The 23,690-nt window shown below is 37.3% G+C and overlaps 1 protein-coding gene across 1 annotated transcript; it reads right to left on the bottom strand.

Annotated features, from left to right (window-relative positions):
- Nucleotides 1-16,112: 16,112 nt before the first annotated feature.
- LOC145007193 (uncharacterized) lies at nt 16,113-16,925 on the bottom strand. The gene has a single exon (XM_078966174.1). The coding sequence runs from the start codon at nt 16,923-16,925 to the stop codon at nt 16,113-16,115; it is 813 nt and encodes a 270-aa protein (XP_078822300.1).
- Between the last annotated feature and the right edge of the window lie 6,765 nt (nt 16,926-23,690).

The following is a 23,690-nucleotide window of genomic DNA, read 5'->3' as shown; positions in this document are numbered from 1 at the left end:
TTCATATGTTGGAAATAGGTATGAATGAAGATTGTCATGAACTGGTGTGTAGATTGTCTAAATGGTATTAGACATAGCAAGAGTTTGCTACAACGTTCATGAGTGCTTATGAACTAGTTTTGAGCATTGGAACAAACCCGCGCTTGCTGGAATCACCTTATGGAATATGACAAAAAAAAGGGTGATCGCAAGACGATAATATCATATGGTCTTAAACCCTAGATATATGGTTTGTTATTTATTAATTGGTTGTACATTGATGGTGTTAAACCGCATCAGTAACTTGATGTTATAAAACGCATCGGTGTGTATAGTTGATTAATGAATAAGTAAATGCATATAAGTCGAAGTTTATCTGTTACTTTTATCCTAAGAAGATAAAAGTGATATCTCTGCCGCTCGATGATTTGATTTGACTTATGTGCCGGGCCCGGTCAGAACTGAATTGATGTGTTCGATTAAGTTCTATGTCAAATAAATCCGAGATTGAGAAACCAAATGCTAGTCAAGTAGTTCCATTTGATTGTCTACATGATATCTATACAGAGGACTTGATTGATTAGATCTGAGTTTGACAGCGTCTTTGAGAGCTACGATTGCTAATCGGTGTATATAGTTACTAGACTTATCCAAGTGTGAGACTGTTGGAATAGTGTCTAAGGCTACAACTATATTTGGTAAGTACTTGACCCGATTGAGCATGGTCCTTTTGGGTTGCCTTCACCATAGCAACTTGATATGATGATTTATAATGAGAGTTGAAATATTATATGGTATAATAATATTATTTGATTAATATAAGTCATAAATTAATTAGGAATTAATTTGGTGACTTAAAGAGATTAATTAAATAGAAGGACTTAAACTGTCAAGTATATGATAGTTATACTTTAGGGTATAATCCCTTATGGATAATGTGGTGGACGATTTTAGGGCTTATATAGACCTAAAATCCCTCCAAGGTTATCATGAAAGGGATTAGGATTGCTTAGGGCTTAAGTTATCCAATTAGGGTTTAAAGGTGAAACCCTAGGAGCCTTACAAGTATAAATAGACCCTTGGGGTCATGGAAATCGGCACCCCTTGTCTGTAAGGAAACCCTGGCCGATTTCTATGTCCCTCCCCACTCTCTCAAATCATCCTCTTGCTAGTTGGTGTTTGTAAGCCATTAGAGGAGTGACAATTGTGACTCTAAAGCTCCAAGAACAAGAAGATCAAACAAGTGATTCAAGGTAAACTTATAACTCTGATTTCTCAATGTTATTATGCTAGAATAACCATTATAAGTCTTGGATTCATGCATGTTCAATTAGAGAAACCTACATCCAAGCATTAGGGTTTGTATGTGCACATAGAAGTGTTCATATGGCCAAAACCCATCAGGAGGATCGCCCCATTACCGTCAGAGCCAATAAGAGCACCCTGACGGATAAAGGCGCATGACTCTCCAATCACTGCCCCTGATCCTGTCTCCCCAAAAAGCGATATTATCTAGTACAGATCATGCAAGGGAGCTAGGTATAAAAGGGTACACTCTCAGACATACAAGGTAAGCTCTCTCGACTCCTTGGAGAGAATACACACAAACCCTAAAACACCTTCTAACTTGACCGTCTGAGCGTTCTTCCGGGGGCTCCTCCCCGAAAGCGGCTGACAACCCTTGTTCTTTGTGATCTTGCAGTGACTGCTGAACATTCAAGAGGATTTGGCGAGCAGAATAGGAGTAAGGTCACATCTGGGTATGTACCCGGACTAACTGCCGCTCACAATCGATCATGGCCCCAATGGCTCCCAACCAGTCCATCGCAATAATCACTTTCAATCCTCGCAAGGGTATGGGAACCAAATCAACGCGAAACCTTTCGCCGTGCACATTCAGGACACAATCCTGATATACCCTCGCAGCACTCATGGTGCGATCATCTGCAATCTTTACCTCGATCGGGGCATCCAAAGTCCCTAGTGCGTCCCGTAATTTCTTGCTAAGTGCAAGAGACACGAAAGATCGGGTAGCCCCCGAATCAAATAAAACATGGGCCGTCATACCATTGACCAGAAAGGTCCCTATACAAAGCACAATAAGAATACATGCAAACATTTAACACTAAAAGAACAGAGGATAATGAAAACATACCAGCCACAACATCTGGCGTGGCCCGAACCTCCTCGGTAGTCAGCTGGAATGCGCGGCTCTTCACCACTAGAGCTTCCGCCTTGGGGTAGCCATCAGTAATTTTCATAGTGGCGGGCGCGGGCGCCGCCACATATCCTACTCCTCCACGCTGCAACCTCGGACAATCGGCCTTTTTATGACTTGTCTGGTTGCAGTGAAAACATATCAAGCCCTTCTTGGGGAAATCCTTACTGAAATGGCCCTGTTGGCCACATGAGTAGCATCCTGACATCCCGACTGTACGACAAGCACCACTATAAAATCTCCCACACTTGGCACACCGACCCCGACCTTGTTGGCCCTTACCCAAAGAATCAGAGGTCTTAGGCTTTTTAGCCTGAGTCCCCGCTACCTGTACTTGCTCAGTCTTCTGCTTTGTGCGGGACTCCAACTCCATCTCCCTTTCACGGGCCTTCTCAACCATCTCATTTAGGGTTTTGCACCCTGTGAAACTCACAAACTCCCAAATGTCCTCCTTCGGCATAGATGGATATCGGGTCCTCCTCATGTCCTCATCGGTTGAATACTGAGGAATCAGTAAAGCTCGCTCTCGAAACTTGGCGGTAATTTCCGCCACAATCTCAGTAGTCTGTTGTAGATCATGAAACTCTCTCAACATCCATTGCACCTAAATAGATGCTGCAAACTCCTGATCAAAACGTCGAACAAACTCAGCCCACGTCATGCAAGTCACACCGGCTGTCCCCATCTGACTAGTAACCTCGCCCCACCAATCTCGAGCCCTGTCCCTCACCATATAGGAAGAAAATCCGACCTTTGCCTCTTCTGGGCAAGAACTCGTATGCTGAGCATTTTCAATGTCTTCCACCCAACGTCTACTCACAATGGGATCCCAGACCCCTGAAAACTCCGGAGCTCCACATGCCTTGAACTCCCTAAATGAGGAAGTTCGAGCTCCACCCTAGCTCGCGGAAATATCAGACCTGAATGCTCTAAGTCTCTCCTCCATGATCTCCGTCATGCCCTCCTTGACCTTCCCAAAGATGACTGGGGTAGCATCAAGGATACCCCTTATAACCTTGGCCAAGATCAGCTCACACAGCCTCTCGTCAATACCATCGGTAGGGCCGCCTGACCTAGCCCCGGATCCCGATCCCGATCCTGATCATGATCCCCCTGCTCCAAATCGCGTAACCACCATGCTGAACTGTCATAACACAAACATAAAGATCAGGATCCCCACATCGAGATTGTATCCATACCAAGCTTCTTTGGAATTCCCAAATAGAACATGGGTTCGGGTACGGGTTCTGTGCTTCCAACAGTATGGGCGCAGTACTACCTTCCACACCTACCCGTACCTTTACCCCTGCTTTACCCAGTACCTCCAAAACTATCATAACCGAAAACTATGACTCACAGTCCTCGCAAGAATCAATCCCTGAATACCCTATGATTGTCCTACTCACAACAAGCATACCAATCATTGCAGGTTGCTACTAGGCATGCAAATTATACACAGAAAGGATCAAATAGAATTTTGAATAAGAGATTCTACCCTAAAACCACATCCGAACAAGGAAAAGGAAATAAGGCAAAATCACTCACTCTGAGGCTGCAACTCCTAACCGTATATAATTTTTTTAACATACACTTAGCAATTTCACATAATTGATAGAGCTCATTTTCAGTATAACATGGCTATTCGAATTGGAAAACTACTTACTTGGCTCGGATGATCATGTGCGTTGTACTTTCTTCTTTTGGGCTTCAAAATCCTTTTTAATTTACTTTTGAAAATGTTTACCACTTCCTCAGTTTGAGTCCTGATACATCCGAGGATGTGTCCGAATCTCTCAAACCAAGGCTCTGATACCAATTTGTAACATCCCAAATTTTAAAAGAAAATTTTTCGTTTTAATAAGTAATCCGATTACATATTCCATAAGTTTTCAAAACATTTGTTTCCAATTCACATTCATTACATCATTGTTGTGTTTTTATGAAATCATCAGAGAGTCCCCAAAACGTCCAAAAGAGAGGTAGAGTACACGCCACGCCATCACGCCTTACCTTTGCCCTTAGGATCCGAAGTACCTGCAACAATTAACAACATGTAAGCGAAATGCTTAGTGAGTTTCCCAGAGCATACCACACACAATCACATATCCTGTTAGCCATAAAGCTACACACATAACACATAAAACATGCATACATCAAACCTGTAATAGTGTCATGGGCTACCCCACATGGTCTTTACCTAGGACTGCCATGGGCTACCCCACATGGTCTTACATCGAGTGCCATGGGCTACCCCACATGGTCTTCACCTAGGACTGCCATGGGCTACCCCACATGGTCTTAAATCCAATGCCACGGGCTCCCCATGGGGTCTTCATACAACATGCAATCACATAGCAAAGCAAACACAGAGTATCTAGTACATCTACCGTAATCACATAATGGGCCGGCCTTGGTGCCTTAGACCCATAGGTATGGTGAGAAGACTCACCTGACATGAATGTTGAACTAATACTTTTCCGATTGGATATGCCCCAAAAACTGCTCCAACTCAACTTCCTAAAAGTGACATATAATACCCAATCATTAAGTTTAAAGTCCGCTCTGGTTCTCTTCTGTTAGGATCAAGTCAACTGTCCATGTTGATCCTAACTCGCCGAGTACAACTAGTGACTCGCCGAGTTTCCCGGGATAACATCTACTCACTGAGTCATCGAGGTGACTCGCCGAGTTCATACGGACTTGACTGATAATCTAAGGTCCACTCGTCGGGTTTCCTTGCTTGCCACTCGACACGTTTATGACCATCGAATCAATTGGGGAATCTTACTTGACTCGCTGAGTTTTTCCTTCAACTCGTCGAGTTCTAGGCAATCTTCATCTGACTCGCCGAGTTTTTCATCTAACTCGTCGAGTTCATAGCAATGTTCATCGGGCTCGCCGAGTTGTTCATCCAACTTGTCGAGTCCATGCCTGTCTTCATATGACTCGCCGAGTCTCCCCCTGAGACTCGCCGAGTCCTATTAGACCTCGAGCCATACAGAATCCTTGGAGCCATGCAATGCTTCCAAATTACAGATCTAGGCTCTTGAGGCATGCTTTTCACGTAAAGTTGCAAACTTTACGTGCATGCAATGCTTTAAGGCCTTAAAATAGCAAATATAAGCTTGGGATTGAATCATACACTTGAGGGGAGGCTCATGCTAGGCTAAATGGATAACTTTATGCATCTCAAGGTCAAAAGGAGTCCAGATCTGAAGTTACAACTTCAGATCTTGGCTTAAACACAAAAACCCCTTTCCTAGATTCCATGCACAAAAGGGTTTTGGAAGGAAATGAGCCAAGGAACAACTTAATACCTTCTGAAAATGCTCCACAGAGGTAGATCTTGAATCCCCACGAGTCGTTTGCTTCTTCTAACTTGTTTCCTCAAGTGCTCCCTTCACCAAATCCTTCCTTCAAGCTTAAATCACCAAGAACACACTCACACTCGAATCAGGGGTCTTTGGGAGGAAAAGAATTGTAAAGGGGAGGCTAAGGGAGGCTTATAACCCTTTAAATAGGGTGTAAGGCCCTGAAGTTTAGGGTTTTATCTGCCAGTATCTACTCGTCGAGTCCCATAGCGAACTCGGCGAGTAGATCATTAAACTTCACTGGCAAGCCCGCTACTACTCGACAAGTAGGGAGGCCAACTCGCCAAGTAGGTACTAAAAAGACAACCAAAATTATCTTTATTAATACCTGAGGATTAGGGTGTTACAGTTATGCCATATATATACTTCAATATGGTAGAAGCAAAGAGGAAAAAGAAACAACAAGGACATATGTGAATCATGTGACAAACTTTCCATATCAATCAATGACTTGATTCAAAGATATACAATCAATGAGACATAACAATTTCATTACTTGATATACATCAATAAAGATTCGGCCCAAATGGCACAGAAAACATACAATATTTGATTAACATTTTTATTAGATTTTAGGCTTATAGCCCTGTCTAACCATTTGACAACACCATAGAATAGAAATCATTCTCTTACGGAGACATGTTCTTCATGGCCAGAGGCTACATACCAGTACCAACGTGAATCTAAGTCCTTTCACTGATCACATGGTCAAAGGTATTTCTTTGCTATTAAAAATAGCGAATAAAAATAACACGGGAAAATAACTCGGAATAATAACACTGAAAAACACATAGCAGATATAACACATAACATACAATTACTCCTATATATTAAACTCACCTTGAATTAACCGGGGGTCAAAATAGTAATGTCGGCAACACTTCGTTCCTATAAATAACTTTCGTCATTAAAAACCGGGAGATTTATTGAAAAATAGGCCTTGCGATGATAGAGCTTCAAACCGAAAAGATAAATTTCTCGGGCTTCACGGGCACTTCAGGGCGTGTTTCGGGTGTTAGAAATGTTATCGGGGCTTCGGGGAAAGTGGAGATAGTAAAAATTTGGAAAAAGGGGCCAAAAAGACAATTTTCTAAAAATACCCGGGCTGGTCCGCAACCTCTATATATACTCGCGAGGGTCGGATCCGAAGCAAGGAGGAAGAGGCACGTGTCAGCAACGAAGCAGCTCGGTGGCAACCAGATGCGTGGTGTCTTAGACGTCGCCTAGGACGCCGAAAGGCGCATCGGATGCCTACCAGACTGAAGTTCGGTCCAATCGGTAAGCGACACGCGACTACTGTTCATGCGAGGCGACGTGGCATCTCCGGATAAGAATCTTATCCTTGCGAAAATTCTCCTAAATTGTGCCCAAATCTTATAAAATCCATAACTTTCGCATACGGGCTCCGTGTTTGATGTTCTTTATATGCACGCGTAGGCGGGAATATAATCTACAACTTTCATTTAGATTCCGTCGGCTAATTTTGATTTTACCTTTAATATTATTATTTTTAATAGGTCGGGACTGGTAAGTCCGTTAAAAATTCATAACTTCTTCATACGACATCCGTTTTCGTCAGTCTTTTTACCGTTGTACTACTATTAACAAGACCTTTGATTCTCGATTAGGTTGTTTTGGCTAAATATCGCTCGATCTTTATTTCGAGTTTTTTAACTTTCTACTGCTAATCTGAAACTTTGAAAAATCATAACTTATTCATACGAAGTCAGATTCAAACGGTCTTTATATGAAAGTTGATTATTTTTACGAGTTCTACAACTTTCATTTAGAGCACTAAGACTAAAAAGTAGTTTATCAAAAACTCACTTTTTACGCGAAATGGTGTTTGTCGGATTTGTCACGGATCTTCAATTGGTAATAACTTCTTCGTTATAACTTGGATTTCGATGAGGTTTTCGCCTAAATGTTTCTAACGAGATTCTCTACAAGTTTAAATAATAGAATTTCACTTATTTCAAATTTTATATTTTCGCTAAATTTCACTATTTGGCTTTTAACTGGAATCTCATAAGACTCTCAATATTTTATGAGTGATTCTACATATAGTTTTACTTTATTTCTAGTAAAAACCATCTGTTAGAACTCAACATTCAAATTTACATATTATTTCGTAATATTATTCACTTTTATAATTTACAATTCACGATAACTGAACGTATATGTTACAATGAGTCATGAATTACATGCTAATCGATGTCGTTGCTGCGATGGTCCAGCCTAATCGTGCTTTTTACATTAACGACAACTATTGGTGGTGAATGCGGTGGTACTACGACAGAAGCGCAACAATTCATTTGTGTTGACCTGATGAAAATCGAAGTCGATGAGAACAACTATCTATCTCACACATTTGATTCACCAGATCCGTAATTGTTAATAGACTCTTCCCTCCGCCCCCTCTCTCTCTCTCTTACATCGTTTCCATCTCCGCCGATATCAACAACTGTGATCACAACGGTAAGTCGTCGACGTTCGGCAACCCAGACTCTTACTCCGAAACTTGGTCGTCGTCATCTCCACCGCTAACATCAAAGTCGGTAATTCTGACTTTCTCTCCCATAACAATCAATTGGTGAGCAAGTTGAACCGATTTCAACGAATTAAAGGTACAATCAACTGTGATCACGACGGCAAGTCGTCGACGTTCGGCAACCCAGCCTTCCACTCCGAAACTCGGTCGTCGTCATCTCCACCGCTGACATCGAAGTCGGTAATTCTGACTTTCTCTCCCATAACAATCAATTGGTGAGCAAGTTGAACCGATTTCAACGAACTAAAGGTACAGGATAACAATTTTTTGGTTAGGATTCATATATTGGAGAAATTTTCCTCTAATCTCTTACAAATTTCAACATATATGATGCTAGGTCTTGATCATTAATTATTTATAACTCCTATTCTGCAGACAGCGATCTCAGCTACTTGACTTTTCTGCTCTGTAATTCCTACACTTCTGGTTAGCTCTTGGAATCTTGAACTTTTTACCTTGCTGTTTATAATCATTTACAACTAGCATATACTAATATAGTTTTCCAGTTTTACCCTTTAGTTACAATGCAAACATAGTTCCAGTACCAGGGTGTGATGATCTTGGCTTGTCCCTTACATTGTCTCATTTACACTAACACATGGCTGATAAACGTGACACAAATACCTTAGCATGCAATTTTTACACAAGAAACACGTTTTCTAGGCAATTTCTAATGATATATATGAGGAAGGCATTAATGTCTTTTGCACAATCGAGAGATCAAGAACGAGTCTATGTCCTATTTTTACTCTGGGCAGCAAAAGCAAACGAAACTTCAAGTTAAATATGTTGACCATTTACTCCTGTTTTTTGACTCTCCCATTCGGTTGACTGAACTCAGGCTTTTAAAAGGGCAGCAAAGTCTCTTGAAAAACTGATTTATGTAACTAGGGAAGAGCTTCCTGACACAACGACTGTTGTTTGTTTATCAAGAATGGAAATCAGTGACTTAACAATGGTTGTTGTTCCTTTATCAGGAATAGAAATCAGTGACTTAACAATGGAGCTCAGAGATTTAGGGTTAGCATTCTTTTTTCCCATAAAGTTATGTCTAGATACACTGCCCTTTGGATAAAATATTAAGTAGAAGGAAAAAGTAAATGAGAGCATATTTGTAAAAAGTCAGGACTTAATTTAATCCAGTAAACTATATATATATATATATATATATATATATATATATATATATATATATATATATATGAGTTATATATATATGAGTGTTTCTTTTTTTATGTACTACATAAAGAATGACTTAATAGAGAAAGTCATGAGATTTTTTAAACATAATTTATCCACATAACATTGTATTCAGTTATTTAGACAAGAATTAATATGAAAAAAAAAGAAACAAGCACCATAGTCAAGTCTGATATTTTTACAGGCAGGAGATAATCCAAGGTGTTAAAAGCTCCACCCGTACATTTCGTTTGGCTAAGGAAAGATTGAGGCGATTGACAAACATGAATCCATCAGGTTAGCAATAATATATTCTCAACATCATTCCTAGTCCTACACACAAGGGTAAAATGGTCATTTACTAACACTTGCTACATACAAAGATCATTTATCTATTCAACACTTTATCTAACTAGTTTTTTCCCATTATTACTGGTAATATTATGTTATAAATTTACATTACTTTATTTATTTGGTAATAATGGTGTCTTAATATAATTTATAAAGTTACTGCAACAAAAAAGTTGCAAGGTGAATTTGCAAAAAAACTAACAAATGTAAGGGTTTTTTTTTTGAAAATCTATATAAGTTTAAAAAAAAAAAGAATATACTTTTTGGTGAAAATGGTATTACGGGTTGAAAATGGTCTTAAAAAGGCTCATTTTCCTACTTCCGCCTGTTTTGTCAATATTTCCTTCAATTGCTTCCAAAATATAAAAAATAAATATAAATTAGTGTCTCGTATTTTATATTATACAAAAAGATATAGCAACATACTTTGTCTTACACAGGGACCATTAATGTAATTTAATTTTACACAGGGACCATTTCTGTAGTTTTGATTAGATAATGATTAAAATAACACAACATTCACAATTCAAAATCATAATTGATAATGGTTCATGTTCGAATTTTTTTGAATTTTTGTATTTGTATGAATCATGGTGTGACAGTTATAAGTAAATCACATGTAATTCATATGTGAATTACATGTGATTCACATCTAAATCACATATATGTGATTCACATGTAAATCACATGTAATTCACACATGATTCATATGTAAATCACATGTAACTCACATATGAATTACGTGTGATTCACATGTAAATCACAAGTGATTCACATATGAATTACATGTAATTCACATATGAATTACATGTAATTCACATATGAATTACATGTAAATCACTAGTGAATCACATATGAATTACATGTGATTTACATGTATATAATATCTAATTTACATATGAAATACATATGATTCACATGTAAATCGCATGTAATTCATATATGATTCACATATAAATTACATGTTAGTCACGTGTAATTCACATGTAAATCACAAGTGAATCACATATCAATTACATGTGATTCACATAGTGGTCTTTGTTAATTTTTTTTTTATTTTCTTGTGAATTTTACATTTGAATCTTAAAATATACAATCACATGTGAATATTACATTATATAATCGCATTTGAATCTTACATGATATAATCATATGTGAATCTTATATGATATATACTTGTGCATTTTTCTGAGTTTTCTTGCATTAATTAATTTTTATAAATTTCTTGTAGGTTTTGAAGAATTTGTTGAAAATATTGAAAATGTGAAAAGTGATAAATTGAAGAAAATATAGAAATTTGGATATGAAGAATTGATAACACAGTGAATCTTTGTAGTTTTTCTATATTTTATTTTGTATCGAATAAAATAATTGCATTATGTTTATAGATTGATTAATAAAAATAAGATTTTTTATAATTTAATTATGAATATTACAGTATAAGAAATATGCATTTGAAAAAATATGCATATATACACCTAAAATGTTGATTTTTCTGTTAAAAAAATGCAGTTTTGAAAAAATTGCACTTTTTTTATAAAAATCACATTTTTTTTGAAAAAAAATGCAGTTTTTTTCTAGAAAAAATGTCGTTTTAAAAAAAATGCAGTTTTTTTTGTAAAAAAGATGCAGTTTTTCAAAAAATATTTTTTTCATTTTTTTGTAAAATTCATGTTTTTTGAAAAAAATTAAAAAATATCCATTTTTTTAAAAAAAAATCAAAAATTATTTTTTTTAAATAAATCTGAAATTTTGAGTTATTTTTTTTAATTTTTAGACATTTATATTAACTAGAGGGAATTATATGTGTCATTGGCGTTGTACATAAGGAAGCATATGATAATATTAATGGCATTGCATTACATATATGAAACTGAGGTTGAAACTGACCATACAGTGACGATTACATTACCAAAAGACTATTATGATGGACGATACATTACCAAAAGATGTTTTCTGGAAGGTATACTAAACATATGAACACATTACACGTATGGATGGATGTCTTTAGGATGTTCCTTAATGTTTCTTTTGAGTTTTTTGATAGCCTCTTTGTTTTTCTTTCTCATTTCATGCATGGTTTTTAGCATCCTACCGGCCTCGTAGTTGGTTTCAAACACGATTTGTTGCATCGTCAGGTAGTTGTTGTATGATGGTTTTGAGGTCATCTCCTCCATAAGTTTTTTTTATATTTTTTGTGCTCATGGACTTCTTCCTCCATGTTGGTTAACGAAAGTTGCTCTGCTTCTTCGTGAGAGATGAGGTTGTTGAGGATACTTTTCATTTCTTGTGGTTTCATTTTTTGTGTTTGTGATCGATGTCTGTGATGTGTATAGTACGAGTATGAGAATGTTTGATGAATAAACGTTTACTTAAGTAGGCATATTGAAATTTAATACGGTTTTGTAGTGGTTGTTGGGTATTTAATGTAAGTAGTAATTTTTTAGAAGATGATGGAATGTGATGTGAGTTGTGGCGGCAGTTTCAGAGTTATGTGTTAATAAGAAATTTTTGGAAGGTCTTTGGAGTTGTGTATCATTTATTAAGCATTGAAGGTTAGTAGTTTGCGATTCATTTATTGTAAGTGGTTGGTATATATACTTTTATGCATAATAATTATATTATTTGCTATATATAATTTATTTTACATAAAACATCTTTTTATTTAACTACGTACATTAAAACTATTTAACTACGTACATTAAAACTATTATACAGCGAAGGTGCAAGTGGTTTGCAGGTGGATATCTGATGGAAAGTCGGTATGTGGATGTATCCTTCATTTTGCACTTATATTTACCAATTCTTTTGTGGATGTCTCTGAGTGTAAATGAAAAGTTGTCACTCATGGATTGGTCATCGGCTCAGGCCTTTTCAAATATGTTGTGTAGTATCTGTACGTCAGGATCTTCTGTGTTGTTTGCTATGTGTGACTTGCCATGTATGACTAGATGTTTTCATCGAGGCAAAATCTTTCTTCTAACTTTCCTTGGACAACTTCAATTAGATCTCCAATTTCCCTAAGGAAATCAATCATAACAACGAGATTTTTGTTGAAAAGTGGGGTTTTCATATTTTTTTGTATGGTAAGCGAAAGATTTGTAGGGATTGTTTTTTGTTTGGAAGTATTTTTGTTTATGTACATTATATAGTGGAAGTGTATTGTTTAGATGTCCATGTGTAAGTTTTTCCTTTTCATAGGTGTGGTTATTAAACATCTATAAAGGTATTTTGAGACTGATGTGGCGTGTCATCATATCACTTAGTTGTTGAAGCTATGATATGTTAGACCTACAGATGTATGATATCTGCAAATGGATGAAATATTTAATTATTTTCTTAATAAACGTTGTTTTTATAGTTTTGGCTTTTATTTGGTGTTTTTGACAACTTAGTTGTAATTAATATGTGTTGTTGTAATGGAGTAATTTGTTGTATTTTTTTTCGTTTTGTATGGTATTAACTTTTATTATGTGAGAAAGTGTTAATAAACCATTCGCTTATGTTAATAAGCCACTGTCATTGTGGGCCGTTTAATAAACCATTCACTTGTGGGTCGTTTATTATGTGACAAAGTGTTAAGAAACCATTCACTTGTGGGCCGTTTATGAAAAATGTACATTATTATAAGTTAAGTCATTGTCATTGCGTATTTCACATAACTATTTATCATACAAAATATTGCATTAATTATTACATTATAGTAGGCTGCGAACACAAATGTCATCATCAGTTAAGGGTATAACTACAGTTAAGGGTATAACTACAGAGAGTAGTATAAAAGCTAAAAGCGAAACACTTTTTTTTACATAACTGTAACATATTTTACATAACTATCTGTCATACGAAATATTGCCTTAGTTATTACATTATAGTAAAATGCCAACACAAAGTCCATCATGAGTTAAGGGTATAACTATAGATACTATAATAGAACACCAAAGTTAAACACTTTTTGTACATAGTTGCAACATGTTATATACTATTAGTATTTTTGTTATGATCAACATCCGAAGAAGTGACTTCTATTTCGTTTTACGGGCGGATTTTCGTTTTGTAGTAATTGTGTCTGCATTTATAATTGAATATGTTCACCATTTTGGCAATATGTATTTACCCTTATATATGTGTATACTACAAATTAAAAATTTACCTGGATTTTCAAACGGAAGTGATCTTCTAACGTTTTGTTTACTTTGTTGGTAGATGTGATCACTTTCTTCGTTAGTATTTTTTTGAAGAAGTTGGATGATCAGGAGGTGGTGTTGTCATGGAAGGTGGTACTTCAGAAGGTGTTTTTTCGATATTTGTAACAATAAATCGAATGTTTCTGTCCTTTGATGTATTTGTCATGCGAATTTTCAATTTTCTTGGAGCTCCTAGTAAAGAGACAGCAATTGGTGGTACTTCCTTTCAGTCATCTGTGTTGTTGTATGATCTGAGGTTATCTGTTGTTGTGCCTAGTAATTCCTGTGTTGCGTTATCAGACAGCACAATGGTCATGGAATGTCTTTCTTCTTTAATAATTGCATTCAGTTTAAACCTACATGTGTGTAGAAATGAGTTATTGCTAAGCTTCCATATTTTTCATTTATTAATTGGTTTTTTTCATTGTGCCATGCTTACGTGTTACATGGAGACTCAAGTATTCCGTCTGATGGACAAAACCAATTTTCCCCTTGTTTGAAAGTTGTATTTTTGCATTTTGGACATTGGACATGGTACCAAGAGTCTGAGAAGATATATTCAATTATGCAAGCCTTCATCGTAAGAGTTTTGTCCTGTATAACATACAGACGTATATAATCTTCATAAAAGTATAAACATGATATTTTTTTTCTTGTGTAGACACATACATGTAGGTGTAACATACCGAAAGATCAGAATGACTTTTCTCGAGTATTTTCGACAATTGTATAAGAGGATCTAAAAAAAATGTACCTCAGGTAATGTATTGTAACTGCAATCTGTGAATTAAAAGTAATTTAGAATGTAATGTATTTTATCAATGTGCATTCTTTATGATATCTGTCCATTAGTAGTTTCATTTCTAGAATTGTTGGGTTGATGTATAGATGAGTAGCGCTACTTGTTCCAAGTCGTAATGCTCCTATATGTTTAGTATTGAAGATAATACACAAGCAAATTATTTTATTTTTAAAATTATTAATGTAACAACATTTTCATATGTAGTTACCTGCGTAAGTAGAGATCTTTATGATGGTTATGGCGACTATGACAAGTGCAGGAGAATTTTCAATAACAACACGATCAAACTTTGAAGACACACTAGTGAATTCCTTCCATAAACTTATTGCAATGTCTTCACCGCTGATGTTCATAGGTTTGACACATGTTAATAACATATTACGGTAATACAACTGAAAAATTACTTTCGAATCATTTCTTAGTATCAACAACAGGTATGGTTCGTTATCGTTTTTCGTGCAGTTGATAAGCTTGCTGAAGAAGTCAACAAAATCTACAGGTAAAGTTATTTAATTGTTATTAATGTATGTAAGGATGTTTTGTATGTTACTTGTTTTATTTGTATGAATAGTAACACCTGCATGTTGGTCTTTGTAATCTGGTATTTGTGTTTTGGAAACAAAAGAAAACCAATGTTTTGGAATAATGGTAGTGTCTGGAAGAGGTGTAATAGAGGATGATGTCCCAACAGCCATGTAGAATTCATTATTGATCCACTTTTGATAATGATCTGGTACTCCACATCCGTACTTCTCAATTGTGTAACATCTAGAAGAAATGAGAACGGATTGTAGAAAGCCTTGATCTTTTCGTTGTCCCAGAATCTGAACAGCATCACCCTTGTACATAGTGGACATTGTATATAAGGTTAATGTGTGTATACATTAGAAGAAGGTTGGGATGGAAGTTGATAACTTACATTTTTGTCAACAACCAAGAACCATGTCTCATAATTTCTAATATGTGGTGTCCACATACGCAAGATTCGTACCTAAAGTGATAAAAATTGTTATAAGTTTATTGTTTTTGAAGAATGTATGTTGGTAATACAAAGTTGTTATGAAAAAATATTTATTTATATACCTGCATCGCTGTTCCCGGACACCCATAATGCAGTTCTGAGATTGTTGTTGTTATTTAAGACATGTCTGGAATGGTAGTCAACAAAAAATATAAACATCATTTCTGAATGCAGCAATAAATATTATGTTTTATGAGGTAGTCAGGTAAAAAAACATAACATACATGCATCAGGTTGATGTGTGGTATCATAGTTAACAAAGAATATAAGTATGATTTGTGAATGTAACAATAAATATTAAAAGTAAGAAACATGTATTAGGCTGTTGTATATAATTATAAAAGCTAAATATGTATTTGACCTCTGAAGTATTAACTTTCTGTAGGAAGTCTCTGAAAAAAACATTTTTCGTTTTATTATTTGCAGTGTTTTCATCAGAATGTATAAGTATTTTCACATAATCTGGAAGGTAGCACGAGACAATGCAACATAAAGTTGTCCATGTGTGAACACTGGGTGAGGCAGATAAATTCCAATTTTTTTTAAAGATTGCCCCTGGCTTTTGTTGATAATCATAGCATAACAGACTTTTAACGGAAACTGTTTCCTAACAAAGCTAAAAGGTATATCAAGGGCTTTATGAATAAATCTAATTTTGGGGATTAAAACTTTGCTCCCAATGAAAGTCCCAGAAATAATTGTTGCCTCAATAACGTTGGACAATAACTGTGAAATAATCAGTCGTGTGTCGTTCCATAAACCTTCTTTTTGGTTTATGTTCCGAATCAACATAACAGGAGCGTTCATTTTCAATAACAGTGAATGTACAGGTATGGAATGGAAGGTCAGGGCATTCAAATACTCTAATGGATAGAAAGTATTAAACTTTGTACTTTGGTTCACATTGAATTCAATACTGTCAGCACTTTCGTACAGCTTTGAATCACCAGGACTTCTCTGCAAAACTATATCATTTATTTTTTGGACTGTTTCATTTTTTGGACAAACTATTGCTCTAGCAGATAGAGTTGAAGCAGAGGGTTTTTTCAGAACATCATCTCCATAAACAAAGTCTATAAGGTTGTGTAATGCGTTTTCTGTTGGAGGTATGATAAGTGACACAGGAATCTCAATCCATTTGGTATTTTTCTTATCGCATGCATCAATTTCACCAATGATTCCATCCCCACTTTGAAGTAACCAGGATGCAAACTGTGAGATACCTAAATGACTATCAGATGAGGTGGATAGGTTTTTAAGCCGCATATTATCTGTCAATTTATACAAACTAAAATACGGCTATAAGTACGAGTTTAGCAGCGTAAGGGAGATAATTTCAGAGGGTGTGGTCCTTGGCGACACAGGTAATGTCTGACGAAAGGCTCCTACTAATAACATCGACATACCACCAAAGAATTTACTTTCACATTCAAGGATATCTCTCAAAGAATGATCCAAACACTCAAAACAATGTATGTCACTCATGGGAGCCTCGTCCCATATAATGATGGAAGTTACCTTCAACAACTCAGCAAGCATTATCTTTTTGTAATATTGCATGAAACGTTATCAATAAAGTTGATTGGGATTTTGAACTTGGAATGAGCAGTTCTTCCTGATGGAAGAAGCAGAGATGCTATACCAGAAACTGCAACAACAAGGGCTATTTTTCCTCTTGAACGGAAATAAGCTAGTATTGTTGTCCACAGGAAAGTTTTACCAGTCCCTCCATGGCCATAAATGAAAAGCAACATGTAACACCCATAATCAGAAAGACCAAGAAAAGAAAGAAAAAGCTCCAAGTCAAGGAGTCAACTCGTCGAGTCCAGGGAAGAACTTGACGAGTCGGAGTCGGATCCGGGTTATAGAATAAGTCACCGACTCGGCAAGTCGGCGAGTGGACTCGGAGAGTCTAGTATGGATGAGAAAAGCCCTAATCTTAGGGTTTGCACCCTATTTAAAGGAACTTATGTCCTCTCCCCATCCCCCCTATCGGCCAGAAGATTCTTTAAGCAATTCCAAACCCTAACTTGAAGAGGAGGAGGAGGAAAGTGAGCTTGGGGCTTTTACAAGAGGAAGATTTGGAGGATTTGACCACTAAGGAGCTGGAGGATTCAACTCTTTGGTTCTGAGCATCAATTTGAAGGTAACAATCTGTCACTTTGCCTTTGTTGCTTCTAGATCTTTTCTTGGATGATGTTTTGCGGCCATTTTGGCATGTTAAGGAGCCATTTCAAGTTATAAGTCCAGATCTGAGGTTGCTACTTCAGATCTAGGCTTGTCTTGGTCCAAAAACCCATAAAGTATCAGCCCTTGGTGTGTTGGTGAAGCATGTTTGTCTTAAACCCTGTGCGTTAACTCGGCGAGTCGAGTCAACTGGAAGTTTGACTTTGACCAGGACTTTGACTTTGACCAGAGTTGACTTAGTTTGGCTTCTAGATTCCAATTTGGAGCTAAGTGTTATATTGATATTAGTAGCTCGGGGAGCTAGTGGAGCAGTGGTTCAGAGAGTTGTCAGATAGCAACCAGAGGGTTATCAGCAAAGTTTAGCAGTGCAGGTGAGTTTCCCCTTGTGTAAATGGGTCTACGGCCACAATGTCGGTCCATGTAGTTATCAGTAGGAAGACCCGGGGGTTAGCCCTATGCACAATATGCTAGTATGACATTCGGGACTAAGGTCCAATGTTAGCGGGCGGGTGCCCAAGGAATGGTTTGTATGATAGTTATACTTGTTGTCTGTGTGATACATTCATGTGCCTGGTAGGGAGGTGAGTATGGGCGAGGTCCCATATCTCACCAATGGCAGAGTGTGGATGGTGTTCCATACCTCATTAGCAGTAGAGCAGGGGCGAGGCCCAAGTAAGGAAAAGAGTGAGATGGGTTGGGCCAGTATCTCACTGTCAATCGTAGTGTGGACAGGGTTCCATGATTCAACAGTAGCAGGACAGGGGCGAGGCCCAAGATAGGCGAGACCTTAGTACAATAATCCAGTAGAGTATGTTAGTTATGTGTTGTGATATAATTGTATGCTAGTATATGTTAGCGGGCGAGGGCCGGAGACAAGCGGGGCCTAAGGAAAACAGATATGTACGCCGAGCGGGGCTCGAAGCCAGTTGGGGCCTGGTGGCGGACGGGGTCTGATAGCGGGCGAGGCCCAATGCAGCTAGAAGGAGCCTAGTATGTGGTTATGTGCTCAGTATTATGTATGGCATGTTTGGATCAGTAGATATGTATGGTATGCGGTAGGTTGGGGAACTCACTAAGCTTCATGCTTACAGTTTTCAGTTTTGGTTTCAGGTATTGAGTTTTCAGAAGAGGAGCTCGGGAAGGTTGTAGTGCACACACCATGACAAGTTAGCCTGGGATGTTTACTCTGATAATTAAACAAATGTTTTGGAAATGAAACTATGATTTGTCATATAAATCCTTTTTGTATGTTGGAATGACGTAACGCTTGAATTAGTATTGTTTTAAAAGGAATTTTTGGACTCGAAATTTGGGATGTTACAAGTTGGTATCAGAGCCTTGGTTTGAGGGATTCGGGCACACTCTCGGGTGTGTCCGAACTCAAACTGAGGAAGTTGTATAAAATTTTTCCAAAAGAAAAACCATATTTATAAAAGGATTTTGAGGAAAGAAAGGGGTTTTAGAAAAAGCAAAAGGAACTTTGAAAAGAGAAAAGGGTGTGGTACATGCAATCAGCCGAGATCAAGTAAGTTCTCCCAAATTACCCATACAAGTTTATGTTATGTTATGATTATGTGATCAACATGCTAGATTTAGGGCTAAGGATCTAGGAGGATGCCTTATGTGCCTGTTATATGCACTTATTGAGCTATATGTTGGCATTGGTTGGACAGTGGTAGGATAGCTTGTCTAGGTTATGCCTGATTATGTGAGCTTATATTGCATGCTAGTATAGATTCTTGTATTTTGATAGAACTGCTTAATTATGTTCTGGTTAGATTTCCCTTGGTCTGAATGTTACTTGCTTTGTGCTTCATGGGATTCTGGGTGATGGGAGTTAGCTATTAGATGAATACATTAAGTCACATGTGATCAGGTTTGAATAATCTCAGAGTTCTGGATTTGTCCCTACTGTGCAGCTCTCGATTGAGTCTAACCGTTGTAGGGACGAGTCCTTTACTTGAAGGATTATCTGAGCCTCGTCACATGTGATGGTATTCAGGTAATGGCTTATTGGCATTACGTAGAAACCTTTAGCAGCTGAGGACTGGTTGGTTCGGAGGTTTTCCTAGGATAGGCCTAGGATAAGCTTAGTGTTGGGAGCAGTGGTAGTCGTGCAAGGGACTTGGTGGCATCGAATAAACTCTTGAGGAAAGTACGGATAGATGTGGAAGGTAATATGGGCCCGTACTACTGAAAGTAGAGGATCCGTACTTGATTCAAGAGGGGTGGAGACAAAACCAGGGAACTTGTTGTGCGCGTGAGGTCCCTCAGCTGTGATATGTATTTTGATGATTGTTATGGCATGTTTTTAGTATAGAAACTTCACAAGATGGACCAGTGGATGGATCAGGTGTTAGAGAGGGGTCTGGCTCAGGTTCAGGGATCGAGCAGCTCGAGGAGCGGATGAGAGAGTTTGTATCAGCTGATTTTGTTTATGCTTTATAAAAGTCAGAGTACCTCTTTTAATAAAAATGTTGTGGAATTTGTTCCCAGTAAAACTTGATAAATACGTTATCAAAGCATTTCTAAAGAAAAGTATTTTTATTCATTTAAAACATTTGGGATGTCATCATCGATACAGAAAGATAAGCATAAACAGAACTTACATTCATTATCACTAGTGATTTATATATCCTTAATCTCTCGGTGTAATGTAACTTCATATCAACACCTGTGATATAAATAAACTGAGTGGGTCAGGTTGGGAAACCTAGTGAGTACATAGGATTTTCAACCCACAATAAATAAGTTTATTAACTTTATCAAACCAAACAAACCCGTTTACCCATTCCCGTTATCCTCACTTTACGTCCCTAAAACATCTAACCCAAGGGACCTAGTCTAAGGACTTTCATTGCGGTGACAACACATGCTTCGGGGGTTCCTCAACAATTCATGTCAAATAAGGCAACCATGTGCGGGATGGAGTACTACTGGTGAGCACACACTTTAAATAGACACACACTTCAAATAAACACCTATAGGTTGCGAGCCTGCTAGCATTCCACTAGATTGTCCAGAATAGTCTGTGGTCGTCATCTATACTCCGCTAGATGACTGGACCATCGATAACATCTATAACGAGGCCTCTCATTATTTTATTTTGTCACACAACAACTATTACATCTACCCATGTTTTACCCAACACATTTTGTAGATATAAAATACATATACAGTTTAAACCATTTAAAACATGTATAAAATTGTTCATCCAGCTTAGATAGCAAGTATACAGATAATATGCACACACAACACATATTTTATATATAATACTTCATATCTATGTGTAAGATGAAAGTAACTATGAACTCACTTGAAAAGGTGGTGATTCCGTATTCAGACAGCGCTTCGCTTCTTAAAAATAATTTCCTTCGACGAAACCTAGTATTATTACCACTAGAGTTTAGTATATTATTCGCTGAGACTAATTAATATTCTAGCTATTATTACTATTATATAACCGTTAAACAATACTTATATAACCCGTAATAATATACCAAGTACTTATTATAAGTTCCTAATAACGTTACTATAATTAAATAAAAGTTATATTAAAAATAGCGTAGGCGTAGCTCACTAACAACGGGTTTCATAGAAAACCGGGCTTTGCTTGGATCAGCATTCCCAAGCCAAAAACTCTTCTTCTCGGAGCCTTCGAGCACTCCGGGGCTTCCGCCTCATGCAAGGGAAGCTCCCTAGGCTTTTTGCGAGGGGGGGGGGGGGGGTCGGGCCCAGAGAGAGGTTTTAGAGAGAGAGTAAAGAGAAGAAAGAATGGAAAAGGTGTGAAGAAAATGAGGGTGGGAGCGGTTCTATTTATAAGGTGAAAAATGGTTGAACTTGGTGCCACATGTCACCATCTAGTGGCAAGACTTGGGAAGAAAGCAATGGCCAAGATTGTGCCACATCACCCATTTTCGCACAACACACTCCCGACTTCTAAAATCCATAACTTTCACATACGACCTTGGTTTTTGACGTTCTTTATATCTAAACATAGGTAAAAATAAGATCTACAACTTTCATTTTGACTCCGTCGGCTAATTCTCGACCAATCTTAAATTTAACAGTACGAGGAGATAATACTGTTAAATGTCCGCGTAAAATTCCTAACTTCTACATACGGACTCTGTTTTCGTCTGCCTTTTTACCGCTGAGTTTCTATTAATGAGATCTTCAACTTTCATTTAGGCCGCGTAGGCCAAAAACCGCTCGAACTAAAATTCGAGTTTCGAGTCATGCACTACTATGCCAAATGTTAGAAAATTCATAACTTCCTCATACGAAGTCATTTTTGGGCGTTCTTTTTATGGAAACTCTCAGTTTAACATATTCTACGACTTTTGTTTAGATTACTAAGGCTAAAAAGTCCTCCATCATGAATTCACTATTTACATCTCCCGGTGTCGTGCCGGTTTTGCCATAAAACTTCGACGGACCATAACTTTTTTGTTATAACTCGGATTTAACGTTCATTATATGTACGAAACCCTTGAGTCGTATTCTACAACTTGGTTTAGATTATTCATTCTAAATAATCTTTTGTCAAAAATTCGTTTCGACCCCTATTATCTCTAAAATTGACTAGCCTGGATCTACGGGCGTTACAGTTTGGGCAAATGAAAGTCAACAACAGATTTTGAAGGTATAGATGACTTAAGTACATGATCCAGTTCATATAAAACCATCTGTTGTACGTGCAAATCATCTATACTTACATCAACACCAGGATTTGACATTTTTATACTATATATCAAATCATCACTCATTTTCTTCCATCCAAAATGCCACAAACACATAGGATCGTTAACATCACATAGAGGAATAGATAACAAAATAAAGAACGAAGCTGAGATGATGTAGCCCATTCAGAAGCCTTAGTAAAAGTGTCCATCCACTCTCGATCTTCCCCTATTAGACCTAACGAATCACAAGTAGCTCGAATATCAGAGTACACAGTGCCAAAGACAATACGAACTTCTTCATAAGACCTGCAACCTTTTTGATGACAAAGAAACATTCTTAAGTAAAATAATTCTCCAACAGATGGATGAACAAAGATAAGTCTACCTAATGCATGAGAATTACAATGTTTCCTTCTCTTCCAAGATTTTGACTGTTTGTCCCACCAGTACTTAGTAGGATATGAGCTATATGTAAGATCATGACCAGTTGTATCCCACTTATTGTTATCAAACCAACCTAACAATAAACTGCTTCCAAAACTGGGATCGTCAACAACCTAGTTAATACTAATGTTATCTTTAAAAAACACAGACTGCATATATGGCAAATATACAGACACTATGACAATTGACGGATCTCGGTCATGAATCAGAAAATCAAGAATACGCCACGCGGCTTCATGAGGGAAGAGGAAACGACCATCGATGTAGTTCTTAATCTCATCAAGGATAGGAGGTTCTACTGAAACAGAAGATCCAGAATCATGCACATCCCTCTGAATAACAAACCTAACACGCTCCATTCCCTTCGATACATATTTGAATAGATACTTAATCATCATGTTCCACCCACAATTCTCGACATTTATATGTGCATTAAAACGACAACACAGGCTTTTGTTATATGGGACAATGAACCTGTTTTCTATTTCTACACCTGTTTCTAACTTATGGAACGCACCAGATTGCCTTTTATAATGTGCATAACCATCCTTGTCAAAAACAGTATCGTTACGGAAATTTTTTGGGAATCTTTTCTTACACTTACCATCCTTCATACATGGGGACCTAGTATTTAGCAAACCAAATGGTCCATGCACAAAGCAACTTGTAACAGTCTGATATAATAATGGCTCCAGAACAGGGTCTGGTAATTCAG

This window comes from Lactuca saligna, chromosome 7 (genome assembly GCF_052625555.1).
Source record: "Lactuca saligna cultivar CGN05327 chromosome 7, ASM5262555v1, whole genome shotgun sequence".
NCBI lineage: Eukaryota > Viridiplantae > Streptophyta > Magnoliopsida > Asterales > Asteraceae > Lactuca > Lactuca saligna.
Note: the sequence above shows the minus strand (reverse complement) of the source record. Positions and strands in the feature narration are given on the sequence as shown.

Bases quoted from the DNA above. Each gene is read 5' to 3' on its own strand.
- LOC145007193 (XM_078966174.1), bottom strand. From the start codon at position 16,925: ATGCGGCTTAAAAACCTATCCACCTCATCTGATAGTCATTTAGGTATC.